The 15,000-nt window shown below is 43.3% G+C and overlaps 1 protein-coding gene across 2 annotated transcripts in view; it reads right to left on the bottom strand.

The window, feature by feature from the left end:
• Nucleotides 1-15,000, bottom strand: part of bcar3 (BCAR3 adaptor protein, NSP family member) — a 37,429-nt gene that overhangs the window by 21,898 nt on the left and 531 nt on the right. For both annotated transcript variants that reach the window (XM_080506711.1, XM_080506712.1), the window contains exons 2-3: nt 5,801-5,972; nt 4,839-5,063 (exon numbers count right to left, since the gene is read on the bottom strand). In XM_080506711.1, the coding sequence (XP_080362837.1) occupies nt 4,839-5,063; nt 5,801-5,972 (397 nt within the window). The remainder of the gene's footprint in view (nt 1-4,838; nt 5,064-5,800; nt 5,973-15,000) is intronic.

Raw genomic sequence — 15,000 nt, 5'->3', positions numbered from 1 at the left:
GTCTCTCTCTCTCTCCCTCTCTCTCTCTCTCTCTCTCTCTCTCTCTCCCTCCTCCCACACCATAACACACACATTGCAGCCACACGCCTGCCATTCAGAGTCCACTGACAATTTCACAGTGAGGTTATAGCACACACACACACACACACACACACACACACACACACACACACACACACACACACACACACACACACACACACACACACACACACACACACACACACACACACACACACACACACACACACACACACACACACACACCTTATGATTTGAATCTCTAATTCCATTTCTGATCTCCACAGCGCCCCCCCATGGTCCCCGCTGATATTGCGCCTCCTCTCTGAGCGTCGAATAAACAAAACAAATAAAAATATATTTTAAAACCTTAAACATGCTATTCACATCAAAACTGAACTAATGTGACACTTAAAATCCACTAAATTAATGATGGAATCAAATTAAATGAATAAATCTCTTATGACATTTGATTTCCCAAATTAATTATTCTAAATATTAATGCCTTTGTACAAGTGTGACAAACTAATTTAGAGTTAAAGTGGATTGTCTATATGTGTTTTATAGTGTAAAAATGTAGAAACTAGTCAAGAGTTAATAAGTTATAGGAATATAAATGTGCTCTACTCAACAGACACACTCATATTACATGTTCATTTTTATTTTCTGTTGCTGTTTCCTGTTTTGAGGTTGAATATACAAATTAAATTTTACTTTTTTATTTTACATCTAAATCTTTGGATGAATGAATGAATCTTTATTTCAAACATACAAACATAAAAAGAAAAAAAATAAACATTCAGATTATAAACCAAAAACAAACAACACAATCCACTGAATCTACACTTGAATGAAAAATGAGAAAAGTTCTTTAAAATGTAGTTTTACAACAACAGCTACTCCGACGCGTACATTTTGATTCAATATTCTGCTTTTAACAATCAAATCCTCATGAAGACGAACTATTGTACTTCAAGAATCAGTCCTTTATATCTTTTTTTTTTAAACTAATTTATATTTGATATTTCTTTCATCTCCATTCTCGAGTATTACACACTTTATGAATCCTGAACTTTACCTTCCCTCTAAAATCATAATCGCTCCTACATATTATTATTTGCTTTCTACAATATTTGAATGGTTTTCAGCTCCACCAGTGAATTTTAACGCTTTTCTTTGTACAAATAATACACGAATGGATAATAAAACATTCAAATTAAACACTTCCACACGTCGCCCCTGAACCGGAATGCCACCCATACAGGATATTGTATTAGAGCCGCTCCGCGGGGGGCCTACCGGTGGGGGGGAGGAGGGGGGGTAAAGAGGTAATTAGCTCAAATCCGTGGCTACATTAGCACAGGTTGCTGGTTTAAATCACTTAAGACCTCGCCGGCGTTCCCACGGGAATATTGGCACACTCCATTACTTAGCAAAGCAAATATGTTGGGTCGTAAGCCGCCGGCGCTCGGCGTGGCCCCCGGATAATGAGGGGATCAGTTACGCAACCGCTGCAGGAGCCCGTCGAGTCACGACAACGTGACGCCGCTATTCTGGTGAGCTCGGGCTGGAGGCGGAGGAACCGCAATCAAACACCGTCTCACACACACACACACATGGCTAATCCAACACATCCTGACACACACACACACACACACACACACACACACACACACACACACACACACACACACACACACACACACACACACACACACACACACACACACACACACACACACACACTCTACAAATTGGCTTAAAACCGATCAAAATCTCACCGATTTCACCATTTCTAACTAAAAGATAATGTAAATAAGATATTATAACAAAACCTATAGAAATACATCCTTGAGCAATAATAACTACAATTAAAGCTGCAAGTAGTGTTGGCCGGGACCTCGCTCAAGCCTTTCGGGGTGGGCACGATCCTCTAGACCGGCTACTGATAATTTTTTAAGTTTAAAAATTTTTTTTTTTTAATGACTTTCATTTTGAAAAAACGGCGTCAAAACCAGCTAATTAGCTAGTGATTCGTGACCGCAGTGCCCCCATTAGGCCACCTGCCAAATTTCAGCTCAATCAGACAATATTTGTTAGCATGCTAACGGGCATGTTAGGCCGCGAGCTATCCGAGCTAACCCTGACATTAACCCACTGTCGGTGGCGTACGAATTACAAAGGGGACCTGCGTTTCGCGAGGTCCCCAACTAATGGAGGCAGAAATGCTACTAAATATCAAAATAAAATATCTTCTCTCTTGCTTACAAAGGGGGGCCCCTCCTGCCCCCCCACCCCCCACCCCCACCACCACCCCTCCCTGCCCGGGTCAGCATGGGTTCAACAAGAACCACCACAGACAAACAACAACAACACCACCCTCCAGACACCTCAGCCTGGATCTGCTTCTGGAAACCCCCAGTTTTCTCTTCATTCCTCCGACTCAGCATCCGGCAGGTCAAAGGTCGAGCAGAGAGAGAGAGAGAGAGAGAGGTTCTCTCTCTCCGTTAAGATACTCGACTTGTTCTGAAACGTCTATATCCGTCCGTCATGCTGTGTCACGGCTCGGACTCTGAAGGCTCTAAATAAAGACGAGGCCAGACTGGACAAGCTCGCCGCCGCTACGGTTACCGCTTTGTGCCGAGTCGGCAATAAAAACCTGAGTTTGTTTGTGCTTCTGCCACCGCAAAACTGATGAAGAGCAAGAGGAAGAAGAGAGAGAGAAGAAGAAGAAAAGAGAGAAGAGGAGGAAGAAGTAGAAGAAGAAAAAGAGGAAGACGAAGAAGAAGAAAAGAGAGAAGTATAAGAGGAAGAAGAAGAGGAAGAAGAAGAAGAAAACAGAGAGGAGGAAGAAGAAGAAGTAGAAGAAGAAGAAGAAGAGGAAGAAGAAGAAGAAAAGAGAGAGGAGGAAGAAGAAGAAGAAGAAGAAGAAGAAGAAGAGGAAGAAGAAGAAGAAAAGAGAGAAGAGGAAGAAGAAGAAGTAGAAGAGGAAGGAGAAGAAAAGAGAGAAGTAGAAGAGGAAAAAGAAGAAGAGGAAGAAGTAGAAGAGGAAGAAGAAGAAAAGAGACAAGAAGAAGAAGTGGAAGAGGAAGAAGAAGAAGAGGATGAAGAAAAGAGAAGAAGAAGAAGAGAGAGAAGATATGAGGAAAAAGAAGAAGAGGAAGAAGAAGAAAAGAGGGAAGTAGAAGAGGCAGAAGAAGAAGAGGAAGAAGTAGAAGAGGAAGAAGAAGAAAAGACAGAAGAAGTAGAAGAGGAAGAAGAAGAAAAGAGACAAGAAGAAGAAGTGGAAGAGGAAGAAGAGAGAAGAAGTAGAAGAGGATGAAGAGAAGCAGTAGAAGAAGAGAGAAGAAGAAGAGGAAGAGGGAGAAGAAAAGGAAGAAGTGGAAGAGGACAAAGAAAAAGAAGAAGAGAAAAAAAACCCAACATGAGTTGGAAAAGGCGGAAACAAGCCACAGTCTTTTTCTGGGTCCTGTTGTTCTCTTGACCTCACCACACGGTGTGTGTGTGTGTGTGTGTGTGTGTGTGTGTGTGTGTGTGTGTGTGTGACTTGCACACAGAGTGGGCGACCCACAGAGGTCAGTGTGTTTCTGCTGGAAACATGAAACCACGTGCAGCATTATTTTATACACAGCAGTGTTTGCTGGCCAACAGAGGGCGCCATAAAATTTGCACATACAATGTAATATTTTACTGATAATATAAATTTCTCCATGTTTTCATATCTTATTGTATTTCATCTGATAAAAAATACTTAAATTCATATGAACAGTTGTTCCATATAACTAAAATAAAAAAAAACCCCTTTGTGAGTTTTTTAAGAAATAATGAAACATTTTTAGAACTCTATTGTTTTTTAAAAAGGCAGCGACCCCCCCCCCGGTCTCCTCCCGTGGTGGTCCTCGTCCTCGGGGGTCAACAGGGAGGCAAATGGACCAACCAGGCCCGGTGCATCGTGAGGTCAGAGGTCAGCGGGCAGCATGACTGATGGAAAGTCCAGACTGAGGGGGTCGCTGGTTCAAGAAACAACCCCTCCCCCGCCCCCGCCGTTGATAGAAAACTGAGGACTGAATACAACAATCAATGGAAACGGCCAGGAAATTCACGTCTGTGATTCCTTGACTTCGTGAAAGAAAATGATCGTCTTAACGTTCAAATTTAAAAACAAATACAATGAAAATACAACAGCCTGAGACTTTAAATTGAATTCAATTAAAGATGTTTGGGGTAAATTTTCTTAATAGTTGTGAGGATTTCAGTCGTGAAGAGGAGTTCTTGAGTCTTAAATTCAGTATTTGGGTCCCGTTTGTTTGAAAAAAAAAAACACCAACATAATTCTTTGTGTTTTCACTTCAGAGAAGTTTCACTTTTACAAGTCAACATTTTGCAAATGATTGCCCTATACCGTACTACTGTCCCTTCCCGTCCCATAATACAGTCGCATATAATACCGTACCGTCCGGTATCGTGCCGTACCATAGTACCGTCACTACCGTCCCTCTCAGACACAATATACCCCCGTTGGTCTACAGGCACACACAATTCATATAGAATTTCTCTATTATTACACAAAAGAAAGAAAAAAAACACCCAACATATGAGCCGTTTCATCATCTGGAGCCTCCTGAACAAACTGACTGTGACCTGGACAAATCGTCCCGCTGTGTGTCAGCAGTGGTGAAACTGAAGCTGCTCAGAGGACAAAGAGTTCACAGAGATGTGCTGCCACGCCCACACACACACACACACCATCTGACATAATCTGCTGAAACCCTACACCACATGAGAGAACCTGTGTGTGTGTGTGTGTGTGTGTTCACCTGTGGAAGTCGTTTGGGGGCTTTTGAACCAGTGGGGGGGTTGGGGATTGGAAGACGTGCCCAGGACCACAGGGCGACGACTGACTGGCTTCAGGGTTCCAGGTGTAGCTCCCTGGCGGGACGGTGGCTCCGCCTCGTTTACGACGAGGCAGAGTCCCGTGAATGGAGACGGGCTGGTAGGCAGGGGGAACCTGGGAGAGGCTGCTACCCTGTCCTGGAGCCAGACTGGAGGGAGGAGGAGAAGAAGAGTTGAGACTCTAAGTTCTAGAAAAAGAGCGATACGATATGATACAACACAATATAGTACCTTACGATACGATACGGTACGATACGATATGGCACCTTGCGATACGACACAGCACCTTACAAGACGATGCGCTATGGTACCTTGCGATGCGATACGATATGGCACCATTTGATACAATACAGCACCTTGCGATATGATACGGTACCTTACGATATGCTACGATAGGGTACCTTACGACCTACGATACGATATGGCACCTTGCAATACGATCCTATATGGTACCTTACAATATGATACGATATGGCACCTTGCAATACGATACAGCACCTTACGATATGATACGATACGGTGCCTGACGATACAATATGGCACCTTGCGATACGATGCTGCGCCTTACGACACGATACGGTACCTTACGATACGATGCGATATGGTACCTTACGATACAATATGGCACCTTGCGATACGATGCTGCACCTTACGATACGACATGGTACCTTGCGATATGATACAATATGGCACCTTGCGATACGTTGCTGCACCTTACGATACGATATGGTACCTTACGATATGATACAATATGGCCCCTTGCAATACGATACTATATGGTACCTGATGATATGATATGATACAGCACCATGCGATACGATACGGCGCGGTACAGTACGGTACCATGATGAACGGCCGGCGGTTTGGAGGAGACCTAAGAACTCACCCAGGTCTGGAGCTGAGGAGGTCCATGGAGGTGGCAAGGGAGCCCTGGCGCCTCCTGGAGGAGCAGGGGCTGCTGGGTACTCCGGGGTGGCTGGAGCCTCCGGCCAAGCTGTGGTGTGCATGGAGAGACCGGGGCAGACTGGCAAAACGCCCCTCCGCCATCATCCTCCACTCTGGGCAGGAAACACAGACTAACGTTAGGCTACACCTGGCCAGGTGAGACGGTCTATACAGACAGACAGTCTACGGGACATTTACAGTCACTGGTTCACTTGATTCCTCATCCTCACTGCAGTATGAGCTGTTAGCAACCTTAGCATTAGCTTGTACCCAGAGGATCTGTTATTAACTTTAGCATGATTCAGCTATATTTTTTTAATCCAGTTTAATGTTCTTTTCCAGTCAAATCAGAGATCTTTGGATTAATGTGTAGCTGAGATGATCTTTTTATAAGCTGGAGTGACTCTTATGTCACGTAAACGAACCCCAAAGGCAACGAAAGTCCTATAGTGACGTTTCACTACCCCAGGTAATTCACTCTGACAACCTTTCGTTGTGCAGCGTAAATATCTATTCATCGTAAAGTATGATCAACAAATATCTTGACTCTTGAACGAGCTGAAATACATGGAAAAAGTTAAATAAATGAAGAGAGAGAGGGGAAAAAAAAGGACAAGCAGAAACTTCCCTCGGGGGTGAAAGATAAACCGTTACATAACGAAGATAAGAAGAACCTCAAGTGTGAGTATTATGTTCTCACACACACACACACACACACACACACACACACACACACACACACACACACACACACACACACACACACACACACACACACACACACACACACACACACACACACACACACTAAAGTGAAGGCATGCTGGGTCAGAGTCTGGATTCCTCAGAGGGGCAGAACGACGACGAGAAAAGTACCTATTATAAGACCCTCGGGATGGTCAGCTATGTGTGTGTGTGTGTGTGTGTGTGTGTGTGTGTGTGTGTGTGTGTGTGTGTGTGTGGCCCCCACCATCTGTCAGACACACACACACCCTCCCCTACAGAGGAGAAAGGACTGAATCTCAGTGAGTGCAAACACTTTAGACACACACGCACGCACGCACGCACGCACACACACACACACACACACACACACACACACACACACACACACACACACACACACACACACACACACACACACACACACACACACACACACACACACACACACACACACACACACACACACACACACACACACACACACACACACACACACACACACACACACACCTTTCAGATCAGTTTTATGAATAAATATTTAATGTTAAGAGCTGTTTGGGATAAAAAGGTTTTCTTTCTCACTATTTTTAGTTTCTTCCCTCCATCAACTGCTTTTATTTGACTTTTCATCCTCCCTTGTCAGGGATTAGGCCCCGCCCCTTCAGCGGCTCGCCGTGACGTCAGCTCTTCTTCTGCTGCCTCACTCCGTCTCTCCTTCTTTCCCCCGGGGAGGAATAAAGTATATCTATTGTTTTGTATTGTATTCCACCTTTTCATCTTTCTCCTCTCGTAATAATAGACCCTCCTTACTCCTCCAGCTGTCCACGCACGCACGCACGCACGCACGCACGCACGCACGCACGCACGCACGCACGCACACACACACACACACACACACACACACACACACACACACACACACACACACACACACACACACACACACACACACACACACACACACACACACACACACACACACACACACATAACCGCTCTTAAAATGTTTTCTGTGTCTGAAGATGTTGTTGGTTGGTTTGATTGTTTGTTTACTTATTTGTTTTCTGACTCTGTCTTACTACTTTTTAATTGATATTTTAGCGTATTTGTTTGTTTTCTGGCTTACAACTTTATATTGATATTTCAATCCATCAATCAATCCTCTGACTGAGCTTTCTTTCTTTTTGTAATTTAACTTGACTTCTACCTGACCTGCCTAGTAAACATTTATATGAGCTAACGGCTAACATGCTAGTGATGCTAACAAGGTCAGTATACTGAAATCACCACACATGAAGAAAGCCTTGACGTTTTAACTTGAAAATCCTTCCTCCACCCAACCTTCAGACATTTCCACACTGGAGCCCGGTGTTGTGTACATGCAGTACGACTCACTATCGCAGTTTGACGACCTTCTTGGTGTGTTTCTATTCTACTTCTCGGTCACATCAGTTGACAGACTGTCCAGATCTCCGAAGCTCATGTTCTTGTCAACATAGACTGTAGCTCCTCCGCACACGTTCAAAACCATGAGCTCAAAGTCGACTCCTCTGTCGTTGTTGGTCCACATTTATGATCTAAAGATCTGGAATCACTGGGTCGTGTTCCTTTGACCTCCAGAAGCACTGAGAGGAACCTCGTTGTTTTTGATCCTTCAACTCCCACATTAAACAAAGCTGCAGGACTGCCTTTGATCTCCTTTACCTGGATGAACAAACTCAGGATATCTGTTACCTGGATAAATAAATCTAGGATATCTCTGTTACCTGGATGAACAAACTCAGGATATCTCTGTTACCTGGAGAAATAAATCTAGGATATCTCTGTTACCTGGATGAACAAACTCAGGATATCTCTGTTACCTGGAGAAATAAATCCAGGATATCTCTGTTACCTGGATGAACAAACTCAGGATATCTCTGTTACCTGGAGAAATAAATCTAGGATATTTCTGCTACCTGGATAAACAAACTCAGGATATGTCTGTTACCTGAATGAACAAACTCAGGATATCTATGTTACCTAGGTAAATAAACTCAGGATATCCATGTTAACTAGGTAAATAAACCTAGGATATCTCTGCTACCTGGATAAACAAACCCACACATTCACGATCCCAATCAGCATTAACACGAAGCAGGTTATGAACTCTGTAGTTTAACCCAGAGTTTTTCCCTTCAGGATCCGCGCGCCTGCACACAAAAGGGGGGCGGAGCTTGCGGCGCCTGACCAATCACATAAGTAGAAAGTGTGCAGAGCAGCTGAATTTACCCCCGGACTCGTTCACACTGCCAAGAAAAAGTGACCCAATTCTCACAGGTGACTCATTTTACCAGTTTTGTTTCTGTGCTCAAGCTCCAGTTCAGATTTTTTTTTCACTGACGTCTCAGATAAACGCTGGAGTAAGTGGCTCCACCAGAATAAAAGCTGCTGGATTTTGGAAAAATGATTTCAAAAGATGAAGACAAATGAACCTCAAGTCAGGATATAGAGGAATGTAATGGGGCATTAAGGGTATTTGGATACCGGAAGGTGGTGACGCTCTGCAACAGACTGACTCTCTGCATCTGGCGGTTGCTATTTTTAGCAACGAACTCTGGACATTAGAGCGTGAGAAAATACTTAAAATACTTGAAACTCCCCCAAGATTTCACCGCGGAGCTTGTGAGAGCATGTGAAGCCCAAACAGAACCCGTCGCGCTCGTGTGAAATGGATAAGAGGGGATTTAAATCACACGCCAGGACAGACTGCCTTTCTCCTCAGATAGCGGCGATACAGATTAGCGGAGGAGGTCGAGTACCTCGCCGTCTGATGAGCGAGTGACGAGACGGAGGTCTGGACCGGTAATGAGGGAAGAGGGGACCTGAGCTCGAAAGCCAAAGGTCCAAATCCAAAACCCTCACCGGAGGAGGGAGATCACAGATACAAGCCGTTGGAACGAGTTTTCTCCACACGTTGGTGATAAGAGCTCAGACATCCGGGGAGTCGCTGCTCCTCCACGCCGAGAGGAGCCAGATGAGGAGGTTCATCTGCTCCAGACGCCTCCTGGTCGCCTCCCTTTAGAGGATCACCAGACTTGTCGACTGCGAGGAGGCAACCCCCCCTCCCCCCCTCGCCCCCCGAGGGTTGAAGAGATCATATCAGTGGTTTGGGCCTCGTTCGCACAAACCAAGACGATTCCAGAAAAGAAATTCCGTCCACTCGTCACTATGAACTCGGCTTCAGGACATGTAGTACACATGCCGGGCCTTTAGGGGCGCTGTGACTCAACAAATACGCCCAGAAACGCAGAAGACGACCTGCAGCACATAGAAATTTAGAAGTAGACTCCTGCTCATGGAGTTTTTCTATATAACTCTGAGTAGCGCCACCTGGAGCAGAACATGCAATTTATCCATAATTTGATTTATTTATCCAGGTTCACCCTCAATGTTTAGCATGTTTTGTTTTTTATTTTAACCCTTACATATAAGCACAGTCGCTTCGGATGTCGGGATCGAAGCTTCGTCCGTCTCCCATCCGCCGTTAGCAGATAGAGGCTGTGTTCTCTACCGACGCTCTGTTTTATTCTGAAAGTCTGCGTCTCGAAATGTCGAGACTTCGGCGTCTCGAGGGTTAAAAAAAACAAAAAAACACCTGTCAGGTAATCAGGAACATTCATACGGCAGACAAAACACTGTGAGAGAAAGCCTCCAGTGAAGGCCAACACACACACACACACACACACACACACACACACTCACACACACACTCACACACACACTCAGGCGGTGGGAACGTAGCACAGATTAGCAGGAAGAGGAAGCGGTCGTATAAACATCTGGGCCGGCACACGGCTCATTATGGAGGATTACTGACAATAAAAGTAATATTTATGTGTCTTTGCTTCTTCTTCTTCTTCTTCTTCTTCTTCAGTCCCTCTGGGGACGAAGATGTACTGGTGTCCTCAACGAACTGCTCGTCGTCCCTCCGACTCGCTGCATCATGAGACGGCTCCGCCGCTAATCCACTGAAGTGGCGGTTTTAAGAAACGGGGTTTTTTTTTCTTTTCTTTTTTTCCCAGGACCACCGGGGCGCCGCGGTCCCACTTCACTCTTACCAGACCAAAGGAAAAGTGTGTTCTGACGGAGCTTTCGCTCATTTTTAAAAGATGGAGGCGGTTAAAGACGTTGGACAATTGGTCGCACGTGTATTTTCATGGATTTCCGGTGACTTTAAAATCGACTTACACTCATTTCAGGTTAATATAGACCGAATAATAAACAGTAACGCGACGCTTCAGGCCAACATTAAAACAATCCTTCACCTTTAACACAAGCAGACACACACAAACACTGTGTTTACTGTTTTTCATTCATTCTCTCTTTCACATACTTTTTATCTGAGGAGTCAAGCCTCCAAGGTTTCTACTTTCTATCCTGTATCCATTGATTTAGTTTTTATTCATCTGTTCTGTGACATTTCAAGTCAGGTTGAATGAAAAACGTGTGAATTTCACCACAAAAGTGAGGTGTTTTATTCATGGGCCCGACAAAGTTAAAAAAACAAACTTTACTGTAGATATTTTTCACTGGTCTTCCTCTAATCTATTTAGTTTAAGGTTCGAGGAGAAAATGTAAATTACGGATGTTTTCAGGTTATTTAAATATTGGTTTTATTTTAAAAATACAATTAAAAAAACAGTTATGCAATATTTATTTATAGTAAAATATGAAGTAAAAAGTGTAAAACTATCGAATTTGTATGATTAATTGAGATAAACACGTGTCTGAACAGTAAATATTCTCATTGGATTTCAATAAAAGGGTCATAAAATCTCTTTCATTAATTCTGTACCACATTATTGTGTTAATTTGGGAAAAACCATCAATAGAATCATCAATAATGCCGAGTCAGAAGTGACTTAATCGAGTTTAAAGCTAAAGTTTTGTCGTTACTCACACAAACTCTAAAAATCCTTCATGATAATCTGGGATATTCTCACGTTTTTCTGTGATTTCCGTTGCTGCTTGAGGAGAAACAACTGAGAGCCTGAACACAAACGTCAACTTGCTTGGAAACGAGGAGTTTCTTCCTCATGCTGGCGAAGAGACTTTTTTGTTTTCCTGCTGTGGCGCGCACGCACACTCACACCTACACACACGCACACACACACACACACACACACACACACACGAGTGCATTAGTAAAACCACCCCTGGCCAGAAGTGAACAATGGGAACAAGTGTCACATGACCGCTGCTGTGCAGAGACGCTCTTTGTTAGAGAGAGAGAGAGAGAGAGAGAGGTGTCCAACTCCACTCTGCAGTGTGTGGGCCCACCGCTGTGTGTGTGTGTGTGTGTGTATGTGTGTGTGTGTGTGTGTGTGTGTGTGTGTGTGTGCGAGAGAGAGACATTAATGAGCCCTTTATTAAAGCCCACAGCAGTTGCTGCTATTTCATACGTCTGAATAAGTTTCCCTGCGTTTCTCACAGAGGTGCTGAACAAAGTTGTTGTTTGTCTTCTTTTTGACTCAGTCAGTCAGTCAGTTCTGCAGTCAGTCAGTCAGTCAGTCAGTCAGTCGACTATCTGGGAATCGTCTAACTGGGGAATGCTGAGGGGAAACATGGAGGTGCTTCTTCATGTGTGACTGACTGACTGACTGCAGAACTGACACTAATTCCCACTGAGACAACAGTGTTTTTTCCCAGTTAGACGATTCCCAGATAGACGATTCCCACTAAGACAACAGTGTTTTTTCCCAGTTAGACGATTCCGAGATAAACGATTCCCACTTAGACAATAGTGTTTTTCCCAGTTAGACAATTCCCAGATAGACGATTCCCACTTAGATAACAGTGTTTTTTCCCAGTTAGACGATTCCCAGATAGACGATTCCCACTTAGAAAAGTGTTTTTTCCCAGTTAGACGATTCCCACTGAGACGACAGTGTTTTTTCCCCAGTTATACAATTCCCAGATAGACGATTCCTAGTTTCGACGATTCCCATATACGCGACTGGGATGAAACCAGTTGACACTGATAGAATCCGATTCATCATCAGTCCACTAGAATGTTGTATCCTCGCAAATTTATAGCGTATTGTTCTCTGCACACGTCTGTGTGGTTTCATAAAAAAAACACAAAAAAAAACAAAAAACAAGCAACACCGCCCTCCAGTGGCCTGGTAGACTAACTACATCATCGTGAGTGTGTTTGCTGCCGCAGTGTAAACACACCACTTTTCAATAACGGTCAAGGTAAAGCAGTCTGAAGTTTAAAAAACCCCCAAAAAAATCAGAAAAACTTTCACGAGATGAAGAAAACGAACCTCCACACGTCGTAAAAATAGTCCAAACAGGAAACAGAAGAGCAAGACGGAGCGCGGCGCCGTCTCACCGTTTCTCACTGCACGACGGAATATAGTTGATATTTGCAATAATGACAAATCTGCAGCGTGACTGAAGGACCTTCAGTTCAAACGGGGTCGCGGCGGCGGCGGCGGCGGCGCTATTTTAGCCCTTGGCCCCGCCTCCACCGCGCTAAAAACAAACAACAGAGCGTGAGTCAGCGGACCGTGACCGGCGGGGTGCTGAGTGAGAGGCTGAGAGAGAGAAGGAGAAGGAGAAGGAGAAGAAGAAGAAGAAGAAGAAGCTCATACTCTCATGTGAATGCTGGGGGACAGACGGACCGTCGTCTCCATAGCAACCATCTGGGACTCCATCAAAAAAGACACAAAATACAGTTTGTTTGTAGGAACAAATCACATGAAGACGATGCGTCTTCACCCGAGACGTCGCGTCAACGGTCACGGTGTCGACGGAACAAGACTCTGTTTTCACGGAGGGATTACTCCAGATAGGAGATTACAACACACACACACACACACACACACACACACGAATGAGAAGGACCAAAAATAAGATGTTTGGTCTGCGTCTCTAGATTGTGACGGATAAAGTCGTCAGACATCTTCTTATTTAACTTTTCAGGTGGACACACACACACACACACGCACACACGCACACACGCACACACAGCTCAGTTACAGCTGAGGTGTGTGAATCTGACAGTCATTAATTAAAGCCTCCATGTTGAGAAGACATAACTCTGACTAATGTCTGAAACGACCTGCTGCGTGTGTGTTTTCATGTATCACACACACACACACACACACACACACACACACACACACACACACACACACACACACACACACACACACACACACACACACACACACACACACACACACACACACACACACACACACACACACACACACACACACACACACACACACACACACACACACACACAGATCCTTGTCTGTCTTTGTCATCGTCTCATGTGTTTTTTTTTGGTCATTTAAACTCACAAAGTCGTCCCAGACCAGAAACTGAACCACCACATTTCCTGGACTCGCTGCTCGTTTGCCCCTTCATGGGGCAAATAAGTGGACTATAAGGCAACAACACCAAAACAACCGACTGAAGACAAATGATTTCAGAATAATCACAGTTTTTGTGCATTAAATGTGTTCAGAAAGTTCAGGTTAATCGCATTTAATCACTGCGATTCATTATTTTCAAGTAACTTTGAGATTTTTCTAATTAACTCGCCAGTCTAAGTTAAAACTGCTTAAGAAATAAAACCTTTTTTCCTCATCAAATAAGCAACATTTTCTTTACAACAACCACGTGATCTGGATGAGATTTTAGAGTTACTATTAACTACAAATCGTGAAATATGATCTAATTTTGGGGACTTTTTACACTTTCCACTGAGTTTCATTACTTTATAAAGTCACAATCATATCACGTGATATTTTAAATCCTTAAATTCCAAATACATGTCCCGTGGAAATCATAAAATACATTAAGATACGACACATTTCACAGATTTTAGCACAAAAAAAGACAAGACAAATACTTTCAATCACATGGAAATTATTTTTTTTTTTTTTTTTAAGAGATTCATTTAGAATTTAAAAAAAGAGAGAAAATTAACAAAAATCTGCTACATCTGATTTATTCATAATAAAATCTGATGTAAATAGTGTAAAACTTGAAGAATTCCTCATTTATTTAATGATTTTTAGCTCTAACTTGTGTGTGACGTGGAAATATTTCTCACTGGATTTATGTAAAAGGTCGTGAAATCAAATTGTGTGTTGTCACTGTTTATGTTTACTCTGATTTTATATTTTATCTCATTTCCACAATCATCGATAATGTGGAGTCTTTGGTGACTTTTAAGGTCAAACGGCACAAAACATGAATTTATGAGAATTTTCGTTGCGTAAAAATCCTCCAGAATGACCTTTCATTATTTTTTTACACACTTTTATGCACTGAAAAGAAATAGAATTTGTTGAGTTAATGTAATTTGATCACGTCACACATTTCCATGTATTCATATGAAGTACATTTAAT

Source organism: Blennius ocellaris (assembly GCF_963422515.1).
Source record: "Blennius ocellaris genome assembly, chromosome: 12".
In the NCBI taxonomy this organism is placed as follows: Eukaryota; Metazoa; Chordata; class Actinopteri; order Blenniiformes; family Blenniidae; genus Blennius; species Blennius ocellaris.
The sequence above is the reverse complement of the archived record's forward strand: the minus strand, read 5'-3'. Positions and strand labels throughout refer to the sequence as shown.